This window comes from Xiphophorus couchianus, chromosome 2 (genome assembly GCF_001444195.1).
Source record: "Xiphophorus couchianus chromosome 2, X_couchianus-1.0, whole genome shotgun sequence".
Lineage (NCBI taxonomy): Eukaryota > Metazoa > Chordata > Actinopteri > Cyprinodontiformes > Poeciliidae > Xiphophorus > Xiphophorus couchianus.
The window spans coordinates 19885351-19906620 of record NC_040229.1 but is presented as its reverse complement, the minus strand read 5'-3'; the positions used below and the strand labels follow the sequence as shown (position 1 = coordinate 19906620).

The 21270-nt window shown below is 36.4% G+C and overlaps 2 protein-coding genes across 4 annotated transcripts in view; both read right to left on the bottom strand.

Moving 5' to 3' along the window:
• brsk2a (BR serine/threonine kinase 2a) overlaps positions 1 to 21270 on the bottom strand; it is a 196017-nt gene that overhangs the window by 113081 nt on the left and 61666 nt on the right. The gene's annotated exons all lie outside the window — the stretch shown is intronic.
• LOC114135683 (uncharacterized) lies at positions 31 to 1961 on the bottom strand. The gene is made up of 2 exons (XM_028003181.1): positions 992 to 1961; positions 31 to 716 (listed from the first exon to the last, which is right to left on the bottom strand). Exons 1-2 carry the CDS (start codon positions 1811 to 1813, stop codon positions 384 to 386), a joined length of 1155 nt encoding a protein of 384 aa, XP_027858982.1. The 5' UTR covers positions 1814 to 1961; the 3' UTR covers positions 31 to 383.

The window sequence follows — 21270 nt, the reverse complement described above, 5'->3', positions numbered from 1 at the left end:
GCACACCTGAAAAATAATGAGGTTTCTACAGCAGTTCTCAATTCCTTTATTTCCTGTTTAATAATAAGCATAATGTTCAAACTGTAATGCAATGATACTGATAATAAAGGGAAAATATCAAAACCAAAAATCATCTGTCCAATGCATCAATATATTTTTCTAATGTCAGACTTATTTTATCAGCTCAGCATGATTTATCTTATTTTAGTGTCTCTTCTTGCTTAGTTACAGAGCTTGTGAATGGCTTTGACCCATCTTTATACTGGTGCAACAATGTGTTGAAACAAATGCTGCCACTCTCACAATGTCATCAAATATCTACTGAAGTCCAAATTAGGGACGAGGTAGCAAACTGTCAACGCAACAAAATGTTTTTACATTTATCAATGCAGCTCCAAATCTCTGGTAATCAGCTGCCTGAGTCTTATGTATAGATCAGTTGTTGCAAACACATCATCTGTGACATTCAGGTTATGCTCTGAAATCAGGTCCACACAGATACTGAAGACATCTTCATCACATGGAAAGTCTTTGAAAACACAGTTTTCCAAGCAGGTTTCAACCCTGTTCAGATCAATGCTGTGTAGATAGTCTCTGGTTCCATACACCTCAGGTACTGTGTACATCATGAATGGTCGCCCATGAGGACTTTGTGAATTGTGTGTTGGACGTATCCTGTGGTGGTTCCAAGCTGAAACAACTTCATTTAGTTCTTTCTAGAAGAAAACAAAAACCAGACTAAACTCATAGCTTTGAAATAAACATTCAAAAGTAAAACGGAAGTGTAAATCTAGCATGACTGTTATTTATCCAAAAACAGGGAAGTTTAAATCAAGCAACTACCCAAACATGCAATCTGTGCAATATTTAAGATATGCTATTAATTTAGTATCATACTCAGAAAATACATCTTTGCACATTATAACCATTTTATAGCAATCATAAATATTTTCAATAGGTGAGAAGACAGAGCAGCTCAAATCAAGCTCACCTGTATTATGTGGAGAAAACAGAACTGGATCAAGGCTTTGTCCAAGAAGTTATCCGAGAAGTGTCCATCTGCTTTCAGTTTGTCAAAGAGGTCCATCCAGAACTGGATACATTCACTTCGCAGGGTCAACCACCATCTTTCAATCCGCTGATTTCCAGTGCTTGGACCAAATATTACATTATCACTTTGAGGTTGGTCTTCTGTAAGATGCAAATATCTTTGCATGTCAGCTGCATTAACATTTTCTGTCCCTAAATCCACTCTAAGTCTTTCAGGACAACCCTCAGCTTTAATCACTGCATCCATGAAGTATCCAGCAATGACTCTTGGATCGTTATTTGTTTTGTATGCCTCAAGCCATATTAGCCTTCTGGAAAAACCGTCAATGCAACCATTGATCCCAATTCCAAATGGTTTGAGCTTATCGTAGCCGTCCATATGCCAAACATAGTTTGGACCACGACTATAGTAAATCCGTCTCCTCAGTCGATTTCTTGACCTTAGGTCTACTCCTTCACCGTCTAGTAAGCGTAAAAGGACTCGAACTGTTTCCCTGTCTGTAACAATACCATTCATCCAGCATTTTTGGTGCATCCATCGATATCCGTGACATTGTCCAGAGGTTTCAAGTTGCTGACGAATGAAAGCTGCCACTACACTCACATCACTTTTGTTCTTTCGGCGCCAAAGTTTCTTCTTATTAAGAATCCTTTCTAGTGTCCTCTTGCTAAGAATAACCCCATGAACCTCAGCCAGCAAAGCAAGAATTTCATCATTGGTTAAACCACATCTGAAATACTCCTCAATTTGTTTATAATCCATTAATAGGAGAAAAATCTGTGTTTTCCTGGTTAGACAGATCAAATTGAATACTGTGTAAATGTCACACAAGACAGCATGTCTGCTTTTTTGGAAAAGTCGAAATTATGACTTTGAATCTCATAATTATGACTTTGAAAGTCGAAATTATGACTTTAAATCTCATAATTATGACTTTGAAAGTCGAAATTATGACTTTAAATCTCATAATTATGACTTTGAAAGTCGAAATTATGACTTTGAAAGTCGAAATTATGACTTTGAATCTCATAATTATGACTTTAAAAGTCGAAATTATGACTTTGAAAGTCGAAATTATGACTTTAAATCTCATAATTATGACTTTGAAAGTCGAAATTATGACTTTGAATCTCATAATTATGACTTTAAAAGTCGAAATTATGACTTTGAAAGTCGAAATTATGACTTTGAATCTCATAATTATGACTTTGAAAGTCGAAATTATGACTTTGAATCTCATAATTATGACTTTAAAAGTCGAAATTATGACTTTGAAAGTCGAAATTATGACTTTGAATCTCATAATTATGACTTTGAAAGTCGAAATTATGACTTTGAAAGTCGAAATTATGACTCTGAATCTCATAATTATGACTTTGAAAGTCGAAATTATGACTTTGAATCTCATAATTATGACTTTAAAAGTCGAAATTATGACTTTGAAAGTCGAAATTATGACTTTAAATCTCATATTTATGACTTTGAAAGTCGAAATTATGACTTTGAAAGTCGAAATTATGACTTTGAATCTCATAATTATGACTTTGAAAGTCGAAATTATGACTTTAAATCTCATAATTATGACTTTGAAAGTCGAAATTATGACTTTGAATCTCATAATTATGACTTTGAAAGTCGAAATTATGACTTTGAAAGTCGAAATTATGACTTTAAATCTCATAATTATGACTTTGAAAGTCGAAATTATGACTTCCTGTTGGTCTTTTTTTTTTTTTTCATGGCGGAAATGGGCTTCCATATTTATGAAACCAACAATGGAATAAAATAGTTTGAATAGCAAAAGTAACTATCCCAGCATTACAGTCAGTTTTTGAGGTTGAAAACAACATCAACATCACTATCAAGACTAATCACAATATCAATGATATAATTGCCCATCCCTAATCCCGCCACAGTAACACGCTGAACAAAGAAGACGGCAGCAAAAGATCAATAAATACAATTTTCAAATTTGCTTTTACTCCCAGCAAACAGTAGAATAAAGTAACTGTGCAAAGAATGGTCTCAACAGATGTGTACTGATAGTCAAGTACCAAAAGGAGTTGTGTGTTTGGGTATGTGCAAGCATGTGTGTGTGTCCAGCACTGCTGCTGGGACACCTGAGGTGAAGCACCTGATCTGAATCATGAGTGTCTGATTGGCTTGAGAGCGGGGCTCAGGTGCATCTCACTGAACTGAGAAGAACACCACTGGGATCTGGGATTCCCTGCTCAGCTAAACACACACACACACGCCCACGCGCGCACACCCCCTCAGACTAGAGACTGAAAGGGAAAAGCAGGAGCAGACGATGGCTATGTATAAATCAATTCCAGACAATATATACACACTAGAACACAAAGCTACACACTGCAACCTTTCTTTAGCTGTATCACCAGGTAGCACAGACGAACACACACATATACAACATAAACTAGATGTACTGCAAAACTATTCTACATTAGTTCAGTTAACAGATTTATTATTATTAGTATTATTATTATTATTATTATTGTTATTATGTTAAAAGCCAAATGCTGTATTTGTCAATACAGTATTTTGTCAAACAATGATGCATTGTCAAATTTTATTACGTACATAAACTGTAGACATTCCTTAGCTTCTGCCTCAAGATTCAGAAAATTAAGCAAGTTTACCAAGCTAATGTACGAACTGCATAATCTTGTCACAGCAATTAGAACAAACAAATATGCTTCAAGAAGGAACTATAAATGAATTACTAAATGTCTCCATGTAAAGGCTTGAGAAGGAAATTACTGCTGAAAAGAAAAAAAAAGCACAGTGATGTAACAAGTCTCAGTCATGCCTTAACTCCCAAAGAAGAAAGTGAAATGTATTTCCCAGAAGAGATATAGCCCACTGCTGGCAATTCCCTTATTTATTCTTTTTTTCTTTACATCAGTTTCCACATCTCACCTCTAAGGTACATCAAAACAGCCCAAATAACCTAGAGCAAAATGTAGGAAAGGTGAAGACTGAAACCTTCATTTCCAAACAGCATGCAGAAAAGCAGAGTCAACAGTTTTGTACCTGCAAACCTTTAAAAATGTTAGAATATTCAGCAGACTAATTATTTTTCTAAATGTGTAAAATTGCTGACTGCTGTTGATATACATGTACTTATTGGGTGGGGAGTTGAGGGTGGTTTCTAACATTTATTTTCTCAATAATACTTTCAGACTGTCCATCTTCAGACCAATGTGTGTTTTACACAACATGGTAAATGGCCTGTACTTCCATACCGCTTTATCAAGTCCAGAGGACCCCAAAGCGCTTCACAAAGCAGTCATTCACCCATTCACAACCTGATGGTGGCAGGGTGCAGGATTGTAGCCACACATTATGGATGTGCTAATGGTGGCGCGTCAGAGAGTAGGAGCTTTTTCAAGTCACATTTGATGTATAGAGCATTTTTCTAAAAACCAAAGGTAACTTGATTGTACTATGAAATGACCCTGTGTCTTCAAAGTACATAATACTGCTCCTTTAAGCTCACTAAGTGTTTTGATTACTGTTTTTTTTTTTCTTTTTCAAAGTCAACATAGTTTAGAAAAAGACAGCATTCTGCAACATTTATCTTATGAATATTTATAGATTGGGTACAAGTATCATTCTATAGCAAGATTAATACATTGCTGAATTTCAAAACTGCTGAAAATTTTCCATCTTACCATATCAACAGTTAAAATGGCTGGCTGAGAAAGGCTCCCACTCTTTTCCACTTCTTGCAAGTAAAAAAGACCAAAAGTTTGGCAACATTTATGTAAATTAAGGAAGTGGCACTTTTCCCTCTTATGAATGTAACAGTTTTAAAACAGCAACTGCTGAGCTAATAATATGGCAGGTCTAGTAAACAATTGACTACAGGCTCTACCAGTGCAGATAGCCTTACTAACCGATTAATACAAGCCTGGTAAATGCTTTTCTCTCTAATGCATCCACATCTTTTAGATGCATCACTGGCCCAACCCTTGAATAATTTCTTCCATATGGAGTCAAGTCCTTTGAAGTGATACTAATGACCCAGTTATTTGATTTATATATTTAAGTAGAGACGGATTTAAAGTTACAGGACACCAGCCCTGAAGGATTGGAGTTTGACATCTACTACTAATACATTCAGTAACATTTTATTCTGTGTTTTGGCTGTGTATCAAAATAAAAATAAAAATAACAATATATAAAAATAAGAATCAATAGTATTTTATGTTATCAGCAACAGTAACTCTCGCTTTTCTGACTAAAATTAAAGCAAAATGGCATTGCTATACATCTTATATTTAGTTTTTTTTATTAAAATATTGTGATGAAGCTATACTTCTGAGTTTCCCCCCTTGTATAACTACTGATGTGGCTACATGCCCAATTTCATATGAACCAACATCTCATGCAGAAAAAACATCTATGATGACTATTGGTACGTGTGAGTGACTGATGCTAGTCAGAGTCATTAAGTCAGTCACTGCACTTTAGAAATCTTTCATTGGCTTTGAGTTTTTAAGATTACCGACACAAAGTCAAACATTTTTGACTAAAGTAAAAAAAAAAAAAACAAAGCTCAATGCATTTACATTTGATCTTCATTTATTTTATTAACTAATTCTTGCATAGGAAAGAATCAACAGCATAGGAAGACAAAATTCAGATTTGTGTCTAAACTACAAACAATACAATGTACAACTCTCTTTTACCCAAGACTATTTCCTTTCACCATGGGAACTACTTCTGAAAATAGACTCTGTGCTTTGAGACCAGAGTCTTAGTACCTCTGGTGCCTAGTTTTTGTTTTGTTTTATTTTGTTCATCCTATTTTTATATGGATTAAACTCTTTATTTTAACTATCTTTTATTCCCATTTCCTACCTCCCTTTATTCTAAATCACATTCAAACCAACCACCTCCCATCCTGCCTGTTTATGCCTGCCTCTCATTTATGTTTTATTTTATGCCTTGCCAAATTTTAAAAACTGTGCAAGATTGTATTTCATGGATAACTTGGAAACCAAATTTGTTAACCCACTAGATTTGTCAAATTCAGGCACTGTGTAATGCTCCCCCTGCTAAGAACCAGGGTTAATGCTTGATGGCCCGAATGCTGAACTGATTGGTACAGGCAGCATTATCTTCACTGTGACTTCACGCTCTGCACTTTTCTTCTCATAGATGAGTTTTGCTTGTTTCTTTTGTTTTGTTTAGAGTAGAGATAAGTTTTTTCTCAAACATGATTATGGGACATGACATCCAGATACCCTCCCAGAAACAAATCTTTTGTAAATGGATTGTGCTTTTGACAAGATCAGAGAATATTAACTGAGGCCACACCAGTTCAGTCACTCAGAAGAGGGTTTATCAGATTCACTCGCAATTCAGGACTAGAAAAAATACGTTTAAAATAATCAGAATCTTTAAACAGAAGTTTACCTTAAAAAGAAACAAAACAATTGCCAGCAGAAATGCTGCTCTGAGCTTCTGCAAGTCTGTTTGTTTGCATTTCAATAGAGAAAATGGTACTGCATTGAAGTCAGAACATAAAGAAAGATGTAGATTATTTACATTAAAAAAGACTAAAACACAAAATGCAAATGAAGAAAATATGAGCGATTGTAACCAGATTTGAATTATGTTATTGCACCTTTTTCTGTTACACTTTTTAGAAAGAAACTGACTCAGACAGAGGAATCAACTTGGAAATCAGTCATGAAATTCAAATCAAATTTCTAGCCAAAAACTAAAAGGTTTGACTTTAACCTACATTTTTTAAAGTAAAAATACTACTACTAATAATAATAATGTTTGATACGTTTGATATTTCCAGAACAGCATAATACTTGTGATTGAGTCTCACCTTCGCAGCTGTACAGCTATTTTTAGACTCTTACATTTCTGGCTGTAAAACAGATGTGTGAAACTGAGTGTGCACAAGTGTAACAGGGATCATTACATGTCTGAGAGCTGGGCTAATTGACAGTAATGGGTTGTTGCAGTGGGAGAGGTGACTACTGAAGGGGGCAGCAGGACCCATTTTGTTTGGCAGCTTTTGCAAAGACCACTCTGTTAAAAGGCTTCATTAACACCACTTTTCAGTGCCCCATAAAAAAGATTTGTGTCTCTGTGTGTATGAAGAAACAATATTGAACAGTTTTACAGTTACATCATCAGCTGAAAAGTCTTTCCCTGCCTTATGGTTTTATATACACTGCTCAAAAAAATAAAGGGAACACTCAAATAACACATCCTAGATCTGAATGAAAGAAATATTCTCATTGAATACTTTGTTCTGTACAAAGTTCCATTTGCACAACAGCAGGTGAAATTGATTGTCAATCAGTGTTGCTTCCTAAGTGGACAGTTTGATTTCACAGAAGTTTGATTTACTTGGAGTTATATTTTGTTGTTTAAGTGTTCCCTTTATTCTTTTGAGCAGTATACAATGTCCTGATCCTGAACAAAATGGTCAGATAATAACTTGACATGACAGAAAGAAGAACTGCAGAAAAGGTCATGGATGGACTTTTTCTCCATCTATAAGTTTGATGGAGATGAATAAGAACTTTTACATATTTAGTTTGGAGTATGCACTTTATTCATTTATGTTCAACTTTAGCTTTCCATGTCTAAGAAATTTTATTTTGAAACTCGTGATTAGTGTTTCTGTGGGGCAATAATACTAGAAAAAGAAGCAACCATGCTAATGAAGGGAATTGTAAGGCTGGGTTCACTAATAAAGAACTTTAGCAATGGGTCTTTGGCACACCAAATTATACCTGAAACTTTAAATCGTTTGTACACATCTAAAATTATGCCAATAATGCTTTATATGTACACATTTATAGTTTCTAATCAAATGCTACAATCAATTTTTTGCAACATTTAACCAGGTTTTAGCAAAATGAGAAACAAAGTCCAAAAGTATTTTCAGCTTTTATTTGTTGGAAAACTATAATCTTTTCAGTTCTGAACCAAAAAGCCAATTTTCATTAAGCATTACCTGGGAGGAAAAAAATACTTCACCTATACATATAGCATCCAAATTAATTAGGTTTGTGTTGAATACAGTTCATATCCAGGAGGCTCTGGGGGCACGTCATTGGCTCATGTGCAGGGTAGGGCCACAGCAGCAGTGACTCGTGGTAATATAAATTACACCTACCAGCCCCGCACCACAGCTCCATTCCATCTACACGCATACCGAATAACTCATGCTTTGTCAAGCTGGAAATTTACGATTAATTCCACACAAACGCACAATCCTTGAAGGCTCCCCCATATCCCCCCAGTAAACATTATATTCATTACATTTAGTTTGGGAGTGGTTCCCCAGGTAATCGATTGAACTGTGAATTCAATGAACATTGCTTTCTAATTTGACTTGAGTAAGTGGGTGACAAATAGTTCGGCAAGAAATCAATGAGGAAAATTATGTAAACAAAAAGGAAGGAAGAAGGGCAGAAAAGCAGTGAAATGCAAATATGCTGGAATCATTTACATACTGCAAACTAAATACATAAAAGTGTATATAGTTTAACACAATCCAAACTAGATGACGCATCCTAGAAAATGTATGTTTGTACAATAAGTAATATAAACATCTAGATGGGAATTATAGATAAATTGCATAACCTTGCAATCTGTCATTTGCTTCACAATCTGAGGTACAACTAGATCAAACTGAAACAAAAAACAAATTAAAGCTGCATAGATCGCAATATCAAGCATTCAATAACTGCAGGAGACCAAATATTCCATTACTTCTCTCTCAGGAGGCTTTTGTATAAAGAAAGAAAGTGTGAGTGTGTGCTAGTGGCCAGCTGTGATCTCACCCTGTAAAATCAAAGTCATTCATATCAAATACTGTCAGTGTCTTATTTCCACACATGTTTTTAATCTATTCTGCCAATCTTTCTTAAGGTACTGTAACACAATTAGCACATTAGTGTGAAGTCAATCAATTACAGGTGAAAGTAATCTGGTTTCCAGATTTTATTGTCATTTTAATCTGCAGAAAATATGGTATAAAAAAAACACCAGAAAAATTATGACTTTCTAATGACTTAGTTAAGTTGGTTGAAAATACACACATATTTAAAGCCGTGTAACTTCTTACTGTCAGAGGTTTGAGAAAGATTATCTAAATAACATAAATTCTTGGAAGTAAAACTCATGATAATTAACATACTGCAACATATTGTTGTGCATAAAGGTAATTGTAATTCTTCTTTATTTTCCTTTTGGGATGCCTAACAGTGGCGGCTAGCCAATTGAAGGCCCAAGAGAACTCCATCGCTCAGTACTCACCACATTACCTTGGATAAGATATAAAAAAAAATTTGTAAAAATGAAATAATAAAATGAAAACATCTTGAAAGATATGTATATATTCTTTTAGTTGTGTAAGATAAATATTTTATAATTAATGATGAGTAAAATTGTTTTGTGCATCAGCAATGTCTGATTGGTGATGTATTTCTGCCTCCAGCGTAAAAATATTTGCCTATAGACTCTCATTAAAAGTTGTACATGTGCAGCAGCTTCTCTTCAACACAACACATAGGAGCATTCTGGGGAGCACCACTCCTGCATACATAGCTGATTTGCATAGCACCACCCCCCACCAAGGGTCCGATGTCGGGGCTGACGTCACAGCCGTCTGTCACAACGTTACCGCTTGACAGTCAAGCCACGGGAGTTGAGACGATCGGACAAAGATGCGAAATGAAGCAAGAGAAATTGAATAATTCAGTGATTTCACTTAAAACAATACATTCAGAGACAAGAACATATCAGGAGAAGCTAGAGGTGACCTTGGACGTGATCAGCCAAACATCTCAACAAGGCTTGGCTAATTGCATGTACCGATCACCATGGATAAAGACAGGTATGACTCCTGAGGTGAGATAGAAGCTAAATGTGCTGTGTAGGTCTAGCAATGTTTTAAGTCATAGCAGTTCTGCATTGTGAAAAAGTGGGGAACATACCTTAGAAGAGGCCCTGTATGTAATACAATAGTCTACTTTTCATAGGTGCTGTGTGAATTTGCATTGTGTTCCCATTAAATGGATCATCTCAATGCATTAGTCACACTCTCTATGGAGAAGAATCTTGTCAAAACCATCCTTAACCACAAAGATGGAGAAATTTACTTCCCATAAGGACAGAAGGGCAAAATGTACATACAAAAAGTAGAACATAACATGCCATTATGATGTTGCTTTTGTTGCCTTTATTCGGGCTGGTGTGATACCTTTGTATGTTTCGATATATTGTCTATTTTGGAGTAATAGCCTTTCACTGAAATACAGTTTAGACAAACTGTAAGAGCCTTCAATGAGGGCAAAAACCAACCTCACTTGTCAGATTAAGAGATTTAGTAATTATTTTTCTATACCAAGTTAAACAGTATACATACAAGAGTTACATTTCTATGAGCATCATTAATTCTTTTAACATATTAATAACAGTTACTTTTTCAGTCTCATGTAAAAAGTTTAGTTTATGGTTTTCCATTGACAATGAAAACTATCATTTGATTGAGAATAAATTTAAAATATGTAGAATATGTAACATATAAAAATATGTACTCATTTACATTTTTAACGGAGTAAAAATATTTTGCTGAAATAGAAAAGTCTTGATATTTCTCTCCATATCTGTAAACATCTAACGTATTAGTTTGGCATTTGGCAGCTTCCAGTCTGATGGGCTTCTGGTGATGCTGTGGCTGCTTTCCACAGAAGAAAGTTAATCAGGAATCAGAGGGATACAGTCCAACACTGCTTTGCCCAGAAAAAAAAAGTAATGCACTTTCAGGCAGAAAATTAAATGATTACCAGTGAAAAATACACCTGAGCGAAGAAAGACAACATTTTCTCTTGGTGGATGAAGAAAGTATGTGGCTGTGTGTGTGTGTCATTCCCACTGCTCATTAAGCAGCATGAACCCTACTACATCTCTATAGGGGGGACTAATCAGCTAATCATTCTTAGATTACGACCTAATACTGCTACACATACCAGTGTCAAACATCTTTGTAAGTACACGGGCTCACATAGAGAGACCTATTGTCTCCAAAAGGAGTTTCTCCCTCCTCTTTCAGGGATTTACACTTCTCTTTGCTTGTACCGACACACATCTTGATGTACGGTTTCAAGAAAAATCCTTAAAAATAAACCTTACAAGGACATGAAAAGGGAATGCTAAGGATTTTATTTAATATTTAAACCATCAGGGCTCCAGTTGCCAAGCACCTCTCTCAGGGCTTGAGAACTCTTACTTGTAATTGGATATTGGAATACTTCCTCCCAAACAGACCATAGATAGTTCAGATTATTCTCAGTATCAGAGTCCCTCAAGGTTGTTGGGTGATTAGACATCCCTGTTGACTCTTTGCACACATGATCGCCCACAGAGATAAAAGGAGACATTTTGTAAGCGTTCTCAATGACGCCACCATCGTCAATCGGAGTGAAAACAATGGTCGGAGTTCATTTCAGGAGGAAATTAATAATCTCAGAAGTGACAAGTTCCAGGTTTCTGGGAATCAATATCAGCTCACCTACTATGGGGAAAGAGGTTGCAACACTGGAGGACAGCTAATAAGGCTAAATTATGGTGATAAGCTCTTAAGTGTGATTTGTAAGCATGTGCCAAACATTAATAGCATCAGAAAGATGAGAATCAAGAGAATACTAAAAACAAATCCCACTCTCAGCTACAGCCAGACAAGTTTATAATTTTTTGACTGGATGATTTGCTTTTACTTTTCACTGTGAGGCATCAAAAGCCCCGCATGATGGAAAGTGGTGTAAATCTTTCATCTTTAAGAAAATACTCTTTCTGTAGAGAAAACAATAGTGCCTTGCAAATACTGTACATTTGCACTGTTAACGGTTTTACATCTTGTGTCATCAAAATCCCCAAATTCTACATATTTTCTTGCAGTTTCATGTGAAAGCTTAATTAATAGTGGTACTTGGATAAAAATCTGACAACTATTGTATGCATTTATTTGAAAAATTTGAGTTAAATCAAATTCAGAACATCTCCTTAAGAATTCACCTAATTAGTAACCATAGTCCATCTGTGTATAATTCAATATGAGCATTTTGTGAAGATCTAAGGGGTTCTAAAATACTAATTAACAGTATCATGTAGACCAACAAACAAATCAGAAAGATCTAAACTATAGTTGTGCAGAATCAGGGTTAGTTAATGAAATATATTAAAGCTTTCATCTTCTCATGAGGCACTGTTAATCTATCATTAAAAAATGGAAAGAGAATGTCACAACACCAAGCCTACAAAGCTATGGCCATTCACTTAAACTGAGAGACCAAGCAAGGAGGTTATTAATCAGAGAAGCAGCAAAGAGTGTTATGGTAATTCTGGAAGAGCTGTAAAGACCCACAGCTCATGTGAGAAGGAAAAAAATGTTGTTTGCTTTCTTCCTCAAGTAATATAGAAGGAACAGAAAATACATGCAAGAACGCGCACGTCAGACAAGGACAAGGTTTTGGCCGACATGCAAAATGCTGTGTGGGGAAAACTAACAATATATAACCTCTGACATAACATCTAAATTTTGAAACATGGTGGTGGTGCCATTATGCTATGGGGAAAGGGAAGTTCATTAGAGTTGGTGGGAGGATAGACAGAGCTCAATAACTGGATCCTTTCAGAAGCTGCATTGGATTTGAATGAGGCAGAGGTTCAACCTGTGGGAGAAAAATATTTCTAAACCTACAGTCAGAGTTACAAGGTAATGATTTACCTTTACAAGAAATGAATTATAATGAGCACAAGTGAAAAACACTTGAGATTCCACTCAATCTGACTGAATCTGAACCATTTCACAAGAGATTGGACACAGCTCTGTCTTTATATCTTCAAAAGTGTCCAAATCAAACCTGCAACTCAGATTGAAGTGAAAAGTGCTTCCATAAAGTGATGACTCAGCGAAATTGAAGGCATAAAACATTTTTTGAATTAAAATTTCTTTAAAAAGTCTAAAACCATTAATTTATAATAAAATGTACTGTTATGACTGTCACAAAGTCCCAATAAAATGAGGTGTTGCTTAAATATCTGGTCAAGTTAAATGGGAATTAATATTTTCACAAGGCAATATCCCTCGGTAGTAAATTGAATCTATTTTTACCTAATGTTGCAATGCCACTTACATTTTTAACATAAACATTCTGTTGTTGTACACCAGAACCTGCGTGGGTATATCCTTGAGGCAAAAGACTGCAGAATCTCACTCAAGAACATACATTTCCAGTCATTTTGTCTGTCATTCCAATCTTTCGTACAGTACAGCTGTATCATTCATACACTCTGAAGCAACTGCCTGGGAGCTTTAGCCTCCAAGGATAGCAGAAGAGTGTTCATTGCTTCCAAGAAAGAAACATAAAGACAGTCAGAGCAAGACAGCTATCTGCTTCACAGCTTGCAGAGTGCCACACTGCCACCAACACTGGTCTAAAGGCTTCAGTAATGAGCATCATTCAGCCCCCAAAGTCAAGAGAAGTGAGCAGAGAGACTGGAAGGGTTGGGATATTATAGAGATAAAAAAAACAAAAAAAAAACACTAAGTGGAAAGAGTGGACATAATGAGAATAAGAGGGTATGAAAGAGGCTCTGTTGGATGCACAGTCCATTTCACTTTGGAAACTTGTGGTTTATTTCCCTGTTGAGCTGTTGCACACTTTTGAAAGAAGCCTTTTGGGAGCACTGTTCAAAGAGTCCAGACCTCTGCTAAGTCCTGCTGTCCTGGCTGGAAACACTCTGGCCAGCTGTGACCGCTATCCCATGGTGGAAAAAGCTTCACCAGTTTAAGTCAAATGGAAAGGCAACAGGGCAGAGAAACACCCTCTCCCTCCTACACATAAATACACAAAGAAGAATACATGCATGGCTACACATACTGTACACACAAAAATCTAAGGAAGCAATAACCTAAAGCTCAGTCAAGCAACAGATGAGAGCTTTGCAGTAAACTTTCAGGTCTGTAAATGCATCAGCGATCTAAGAGCTGAAGCCAGGTCATCCAGTAAGAGGACTGGCTGTCAAAAAAAGATGTAGACAGTAGAAGCTTTTGACTCGGTTGGTTTAGGTGGAGGGAGGTTACAGAGTCAAAGTGAGGATCTAAAGAGAGCTGAAAATGATGACAAGAGACGAAGAATCATTCAGTATACCCCCCCCCCCCTGCTTGTTTTATTTCAGAGGAAATGTGTGCCTACAGGATGAAGATAATATTTGCATATGCTGCATAAAAATACACCTGACCCTGACATTACATCAGACTAACCATTTCTTGTTTAGCACACTGAATTCCTGTTTATTACAACAGATATGAAAGGGCAAAGGACCAGGCTCACACAGCCAGAGCCTTGATGGACCTTCACAATGTGCATGGACCAGAAATTACTGTTTTATAATTAACCCTGTCCTTTCTGGATGAAACTGAATTACACAGAGGCAAACTTTTTACAACCAAGATGACTTTTGAAAGAATCATCAATCTATACTCCATGTGTTTCTGCTGTGAACCCCAGGAGGGCTTTAAAAATGCTTGCCTGAGAAATTTGAGCTTGCATGATAAGAGCAGTGATTAAAAGAATGAGTGGTGTCATATAAAATACTGTAGCATTAGATCAACCCTCCTACTGTAACTTGAGTGAGAGGACTTGAAACTTGATTTCAGAATTAAATCCACATTTTTGTGCATGCATTGCCATAAATAATACATTTTGACTGCATATATATACAAATATATCCATACATTGATTAACATAGTTAGTATTTTGAACAAATGTTATCTGTGTTGGGGAAATATTTTGAAAATATGGATGTGCTTGTGCATTTTCCTGCTATAGGTAAAAGATCTTGCTTTGCCTTACCTGGAGTTGAGTAAAGCAGTACATTGAGAACAGGAAGTGTTCACGTTCAAGCAGTTTTAGTCCACCAAGGGAAGGTTGGGAAGAGAAAAAAAGGAGAAAATAATATTAGCAATGGGATTATTAAACATTTACAGAATGAACTAGTTTCAAGTGTTTCATTTCTCATCAAAGTTATGATCGAGTAAATTCCACAAAATCACAATTACCAAGTGCTGACAGCATGCTTAGGCATGATTTGGTAAGTTATCAGGCTTAAAATACAGAAATGGGTGTGAATACATTTACAAGGCAATGCAACTCATTATGAACACACCTAAAGACAATTAGCAACCATTAAACTGCGCTAAAACCCAGATTCAAATTCCAATGTGTGTGGGAGAAGGCACAAAGCAGCACTTTACATATTACAGATGACAATATGACTCATCAGAGCTTCAGTTTTATGTACAAGGGCTGCCTAATGCAGTCATTGGCACCCGCTGTGGAACTCTACTCCATCCCGCCTCTTTCCTCTTCCTACCCACTCCATCCCTCCTCCTTGCCATCATTATCACTGCCACCAGATACCAATGATGCAAGAAAAAATGTGATGTGGTCTCAACATCCCACATCAGCTACCAGAGAGAAATAGCACGACAGACATACTGGGAGGGAGCTGTAAAGAAGAGGTAAAAAAAAAAAAAACAACAAAACAATAGGCAGACCGACTGTTAACGCTGAGCGAGTGGGAGCAGAACAGACCAGGGAGGAGAAGCAAGTGGAAGGATGGGTCACAAATGAAAAGGAAAAGAGATGGAGAGATCCAAGTTGTTATGAGACTGATGCATAATAAACTGCATGAAGATGCCTTCGGGGGGGGGCGTTATTTTTTGGCTCAATACATAGTATCTAAATGAAGACCAGGCAGACAAGTTAGACAGATACCACTCTGAACTGGGTGTGACTCATAGCCCTATTCATATTTATGAGGATCCATACAGCAGCAGTGTGCACTAAAAAAATGTAATCTGTCTGCCGTCTTCCTTTGTGTCAGTCTGATCGATTAATAATTACTTAAATTGCACAACGGGGCAAAATTGCAGGTGACATACAGCAGATCTTTTTGGGCTTTCTTTGGCAAAATCAAAGCAAGTCATCAAGGTTGTGTAATGCATTTAAATTATATACGAGATCATGAGGAGTATTACAGTTGGGATTTAGCGATGTGAAATACTGTACCACCACAATATGTCTGTTATTCTGATTTAGCAGCTTTCCCACTTCAAACAGAGAAAATGTAGGGTAGTTTGACAATATAGTTGATGTTTAAAGTTCATCTGAGACCATAATAGATTGTCATTGCAAGTAGCTGGAAACATGTTTTAAATAAACGTTAAAAAGGGTCGTTTTTTTAATTAATAATACAAGTTTTGTGGCATCTTCAGGAACTGTTTCACTTGAGATAGACCTTTTATTTTAAATCCAAGCCTTACTGCAAAACTTTATCTAACCATAAAGTAATACCTTCATTACAAACTCAAGTCCACAATATCAGTTTTGTACATTATAATTAATATAAAAAACTATGTAGATAATATGGAAAACTAAAACCACACTGGAGTTACAGAAGACTAGATCTTTAAACTGTTAGTCTAGTATCAACAATTCTGCGAAATAGTTTTTCATTAAGTGTGGCTGCACTCCTTTTAGTTTATAAAAGAGTTTATAAAATGTCTGTGCTCACTTCTGTGTTAAAGTCAACTTACACAACAGTTGTTTGCATGGAGTCCTTGAGTCTGTAGAAATGTATCCTGAGAACGCAAGATTAACAGTGGAAAGTGACAACTTCCTTTACTATAGGTAAACTGCCTCATTATTTCAGTTTTTACATGACTGTACAACGCATTTAAAATAACTAAAATGTAAAATAATTTTTTTAATTATTGCACTTCTGGACCACTGAAACAAAAATTTAATCACTGAAAATTTGATTTTAAATTGTTCAAGCCCTGTGTATTATTGCGCCTTATCCCTAAATGGTGTAGGTTTTTATAAGTTTAAAATTAAACATAGGCACATATCGTTTTTATATATATAATTTATGGTTTTATCACACCTGCTTGTATTTACATCCACCCAATTTGGCTTTTATTTGAAGGTTAAACTAGATGTCTGTTTCTGTCTCAATAATTTATTTCCATCTCCAAATCCCCCCAAAAATTGTTTTATCTCTGCTGCCATGCATCTGACTCTTTCTCCTCTCCTTGATCTTTATCTCACCACGTCTCCCTCCATCATTCCCTCTCCCCAAGGATCATCCATTAACTATCAGCAGGGTTGCCAAACAGTAAGAAAAATCAATGGCTCAGACGTTCCCCTTTAAACACCAGTGATTTTCAGATCCAATTTAGGCGTACAAGTTTTAAGAGGATTTTATTGATGACATGGGCACAGTGTGAATTAATTCATGAATACGAGTGGGGAAGGGACAGAGGTTGGTGGGTAAGTGGGACTCTACGTGCAAGCCCTTAACAGCTCACAGAGGAGAAAGGGTGGATTGATAGATAAATAGAAACAAAACTGCTTTAAAGCCACTGCTTCTTAAAAATAAAATCACAAAAAAACAGGTTTAAATTTATGAGTCTCTCTCTTCCACATTCGTTTCCCCCTAACCTATTTTTTTGGGGAGATTACAGCACAATGTATCTGCCAGTGGAGACAGCAGCAACACGTTGCCATGACCCAAATACAGCAGAGTGCTATGATGATTGGCTAAGAGAAGGAGCTGGGTGGGGGTGTAGTGTGCAGCACATCAGCAGCAGCACCTTTGAAATTCAAACATTTACATAAGCATTTTTTTAATGGACCAGCGCAGTTTTATAATTTCCTATCCCCTCCATACCTCCTCTCTCACCTGTTACTCCATCAACCCCACTTTATTGTTTCACATTTTCTCCTACATTTTGTTTATTTTACATTTATGTTCTGAGAGAATAGGATGGGTAAGTCTGAAAATGAGGAAAGAAAAGAGAAATGCTTTAATTGATTAATCAGCATCAATTAAAGCAGTGACATTAAGTTGTTTGGCATTGTATAAAGAGTCAGTAACACACTTTAAACATCTACATTTCACTGCAGCAGCAATTTCTTGATCACTGCAGACATTCACTATCCCCGCTTCCATTATCAGCTCGTTAGAAACTGAGTTAACTATCGAATTCCATTTTGTCCTAATGGTGTTTAATCTGTATATGCGAGTCCTCAGAGGACTGATGTCCACAAATATTAGGCATTTCAAGAAAGGAAAGGTATCCTTATCCTTTATGTTTGCTTTTGTTTTTTTTTTTTTAAAAGGATGTTTACCATTCATGGCACGCGTTAACATACCACATTAATTTCCTCTATTATTTGCCTCTCTCACATGTTTTGCCCTTCCTTTCGTTGAAGGTGAATTTCAAGCAGTTTGCATCTACTTCATCAAAATCACACATCTGTAAGAAATGAAAGTCAATCTGTACTCCAAGACCAATCCCTGCGACTATATGTACAACTAAAGCAGGCTTAAAGATGAGGTCTCAAAATTCAAGCTGAAATATCCTCAATGAGTTATCAGGTTTCTTTTGATCCCAGGTATCAGTTGGATTTCTAAATAAAATTTTTGACTTTTTTTTTCCACGCCAGGAAGGAAACTCAATTTCTGCCTGTCTATTGTTTGTGTCAGCCAAACCCTCAGGTAGACGTGTGATTATTTTCTTCATCAAATCAAAAGGAAAGGCTAGTGAGGCTTCCCATCTGTCTGTATCACGTGACCTGCTCTTCCAGCAGCGCTCAGATGTCCACATACATCCACCCGCTAAAAACAGAAGACAAATGTCACTAAAGGGGACATATCATGTATTTTTCAGGACCATAGTTCCATATTCTAGCACAATTGAGTAACTATGTTAACTTCAGTTATAAAAATGTTGCATATATCAAATATGACTTTAAAAAATTGGACTTTGCAAATTTAACACCTTAAAATTGGGCCTCTGTCCCACTCCAACACGCCATCGCAACAACATTTCACCATTAATTCTTTAACAAGGATTTTACCAGTGTTTCAAGCTTTTTTTAAGCTCAGCAGATGTGTTCCACCAGGTGTGTGCTAATTGCTGCTGCTGCTATTTTGAAGGAGCTGAGTAGGGCAGTGTAAGGCTCTGCTACACAGAAGCTCGGCTTGGAGTCTGCAGCTTCAAGGAGGAGCTGTGTGGAAAAGGCGAACCTTGGGGAAAGAAAATATTTAGACAGCCCTAAACGGCTACAACAGGAGATGATACAAAAGTTCTGACTGCATGAACCATTTTGCGCTAATCCTCTGTGCTGCAATAACTTTCAAATCTCATCTGGGGCCGTTCAGTGGAGTTTGGGAGTTTTCCCATTGCATTTATGGTTTGATAAGAAACAGAAGAATGAACATGTTAACCACCTATTATAAATGTGTTAAAAGTGAACAGATTAAATCTCAAAAACCTGTTTCTTGGTACTTTTTCAAGCCTCAGTGTAAACGACTGAGTCATCGTGAAAGAAAGCAGCCCCAGAGATGGCAAACATGTGGGTTCCTTCAAGAACACAGAACAAGCCCCACACATCTCCAGGTGAAGTCGCATAGTGGGGAGTAAAAAGCACCAGGAGGAGTCACGCAGGTCCCACTATATGCACTTCATGAAAGTTAAACTTGTGCATAGTTTTATACTTTGGATGGTGTTAAAACTGAATAGATGCAAAGCTGAGCTGATGACGTTCTAGAGTAGCTGTCCATGAACGCAGATATCCTTCAATTATCACCATGTTTATCGTGCAAAAACAGACCAACCTCAGCTTACAGCTTGGGAAAACCCTGCAGGTTAACTGTGCACAAACTTAAGTCTGCAGTCAACCCTGCCACAATGAGGCTGCAGGGAACAGTGTATTTATAGAGCACAGTTTCTCTAGCACCTTCTATTCCTCTGCCCTTCACTTCCTTTTACACAGACTAAGCTTTTTTATGTCTTGAAGAAAAGTAAAATCAAAAGCAAAACACCTTCAAAGTACTGCAATGTGATCACAAGGACACCTTGTTGTGTGTTCTCCCCCCCTTCTCTCCCACCAGCCCGCTCAGTGTTTTTTTTCTTTCCCAGGGGATGCAAATGAGGCCAAATTTTTCCTCTTATGCAATTTAATCAGAGTGATGACGCAGGCGGCTGCTTACAGAAGAAGGGGGCTACCTCTCTCAGACAGCAAGAGGTTTTCCTTATTCCTAGTAGATTTTGCAAAACAGCCCAAGCAAACATTAATTCAAAATCATGATGTATGGTGAAAATACATGACGCTCATGTTTTTCCCCCCATTTGGAGAAAAGTTAAGTAGGAGAAATATATAGCCACATATTCATGACAACACCAAAAACTACATGTGAAAATCTGTGTTTCACATGTTGGAAAATTTCCACATGAGAAAAAAAAAATCATCAGGGAAGCCTTTTAGTATGGTTTCTCCACATGTTTTACAGTACACACTAAAATGTTTATGTGAAAAGAAAGTTTGCTCACATTTTACAAAACATTGTCATTTCATTAAGAGAGACAACAATTTACATGTTAAAGGTTTCTTATCCATTTCAAAAGTTACCATTTAATATAATTTCCACATTTAAGAACATTTATTTAAGCTACTGAATATACAATTTTTTGCAAGTATGTCGTTTCACATTACTACACAATATAATTTCAATTATTGAAGCAAATTTGGGAAACATTCCAAATGTGGAAGATAAAAAAAAAAATTAAGTTACTGTAAAATACATTTTTCATATGCTAGTAGAGATTTCAATTATGTTTATTGTTTTTATAATAAACCCCATTATATTGTGATATTATCTATTAATGGTTCTATTGAAATTAATTTTACTTTCTGACTCTTCCAGGGATCAGTGTTTTTCATGTTGATACATAATATTGAAATTCTTCCAAAACCAAATTTCCCATGTGAAAATCTTGAGTTTTAGAGAGCTTCAATATGTCTCACTTGTAATAATGTGACGTGTTAATCACATGTGATTTTACACATGCATGTGTTTTTCCCGCTTGGACATTTTTAAACAAACCATCAGCTCTACAACAACATCTCTAGTAACCAAACATGAGAGAACTTGTCCTGGTCCGACATGCCTTTTACTCTTTAAGGATTGACTGCACAAACACTGTCAGTTTGGTTAATTTCACTGTTGCACTCAAAAATAAACTCATTTTTTGCAACTGTTTTTTTTTTTATTTACATGCCTGAAGGTGAGTTAATAAGTTT

Bases quoted from the DNA above. Each gene is read 5' to 3' on its own strand.
- LOC114135683 (XM_028003181.1), bottom strand. From the start codon at position 1,813: ATGGATTATAAACAAATTGAGGAGTATTTCAGATGTGGTTTAACCAAT. The intron at 717-991 runs GTGAGCTTGATT...GTTTTCTTCTAG, and splicing joins GTTTTCTCCACATAATACAG to AAAGAACTAAATGAAGTTGT.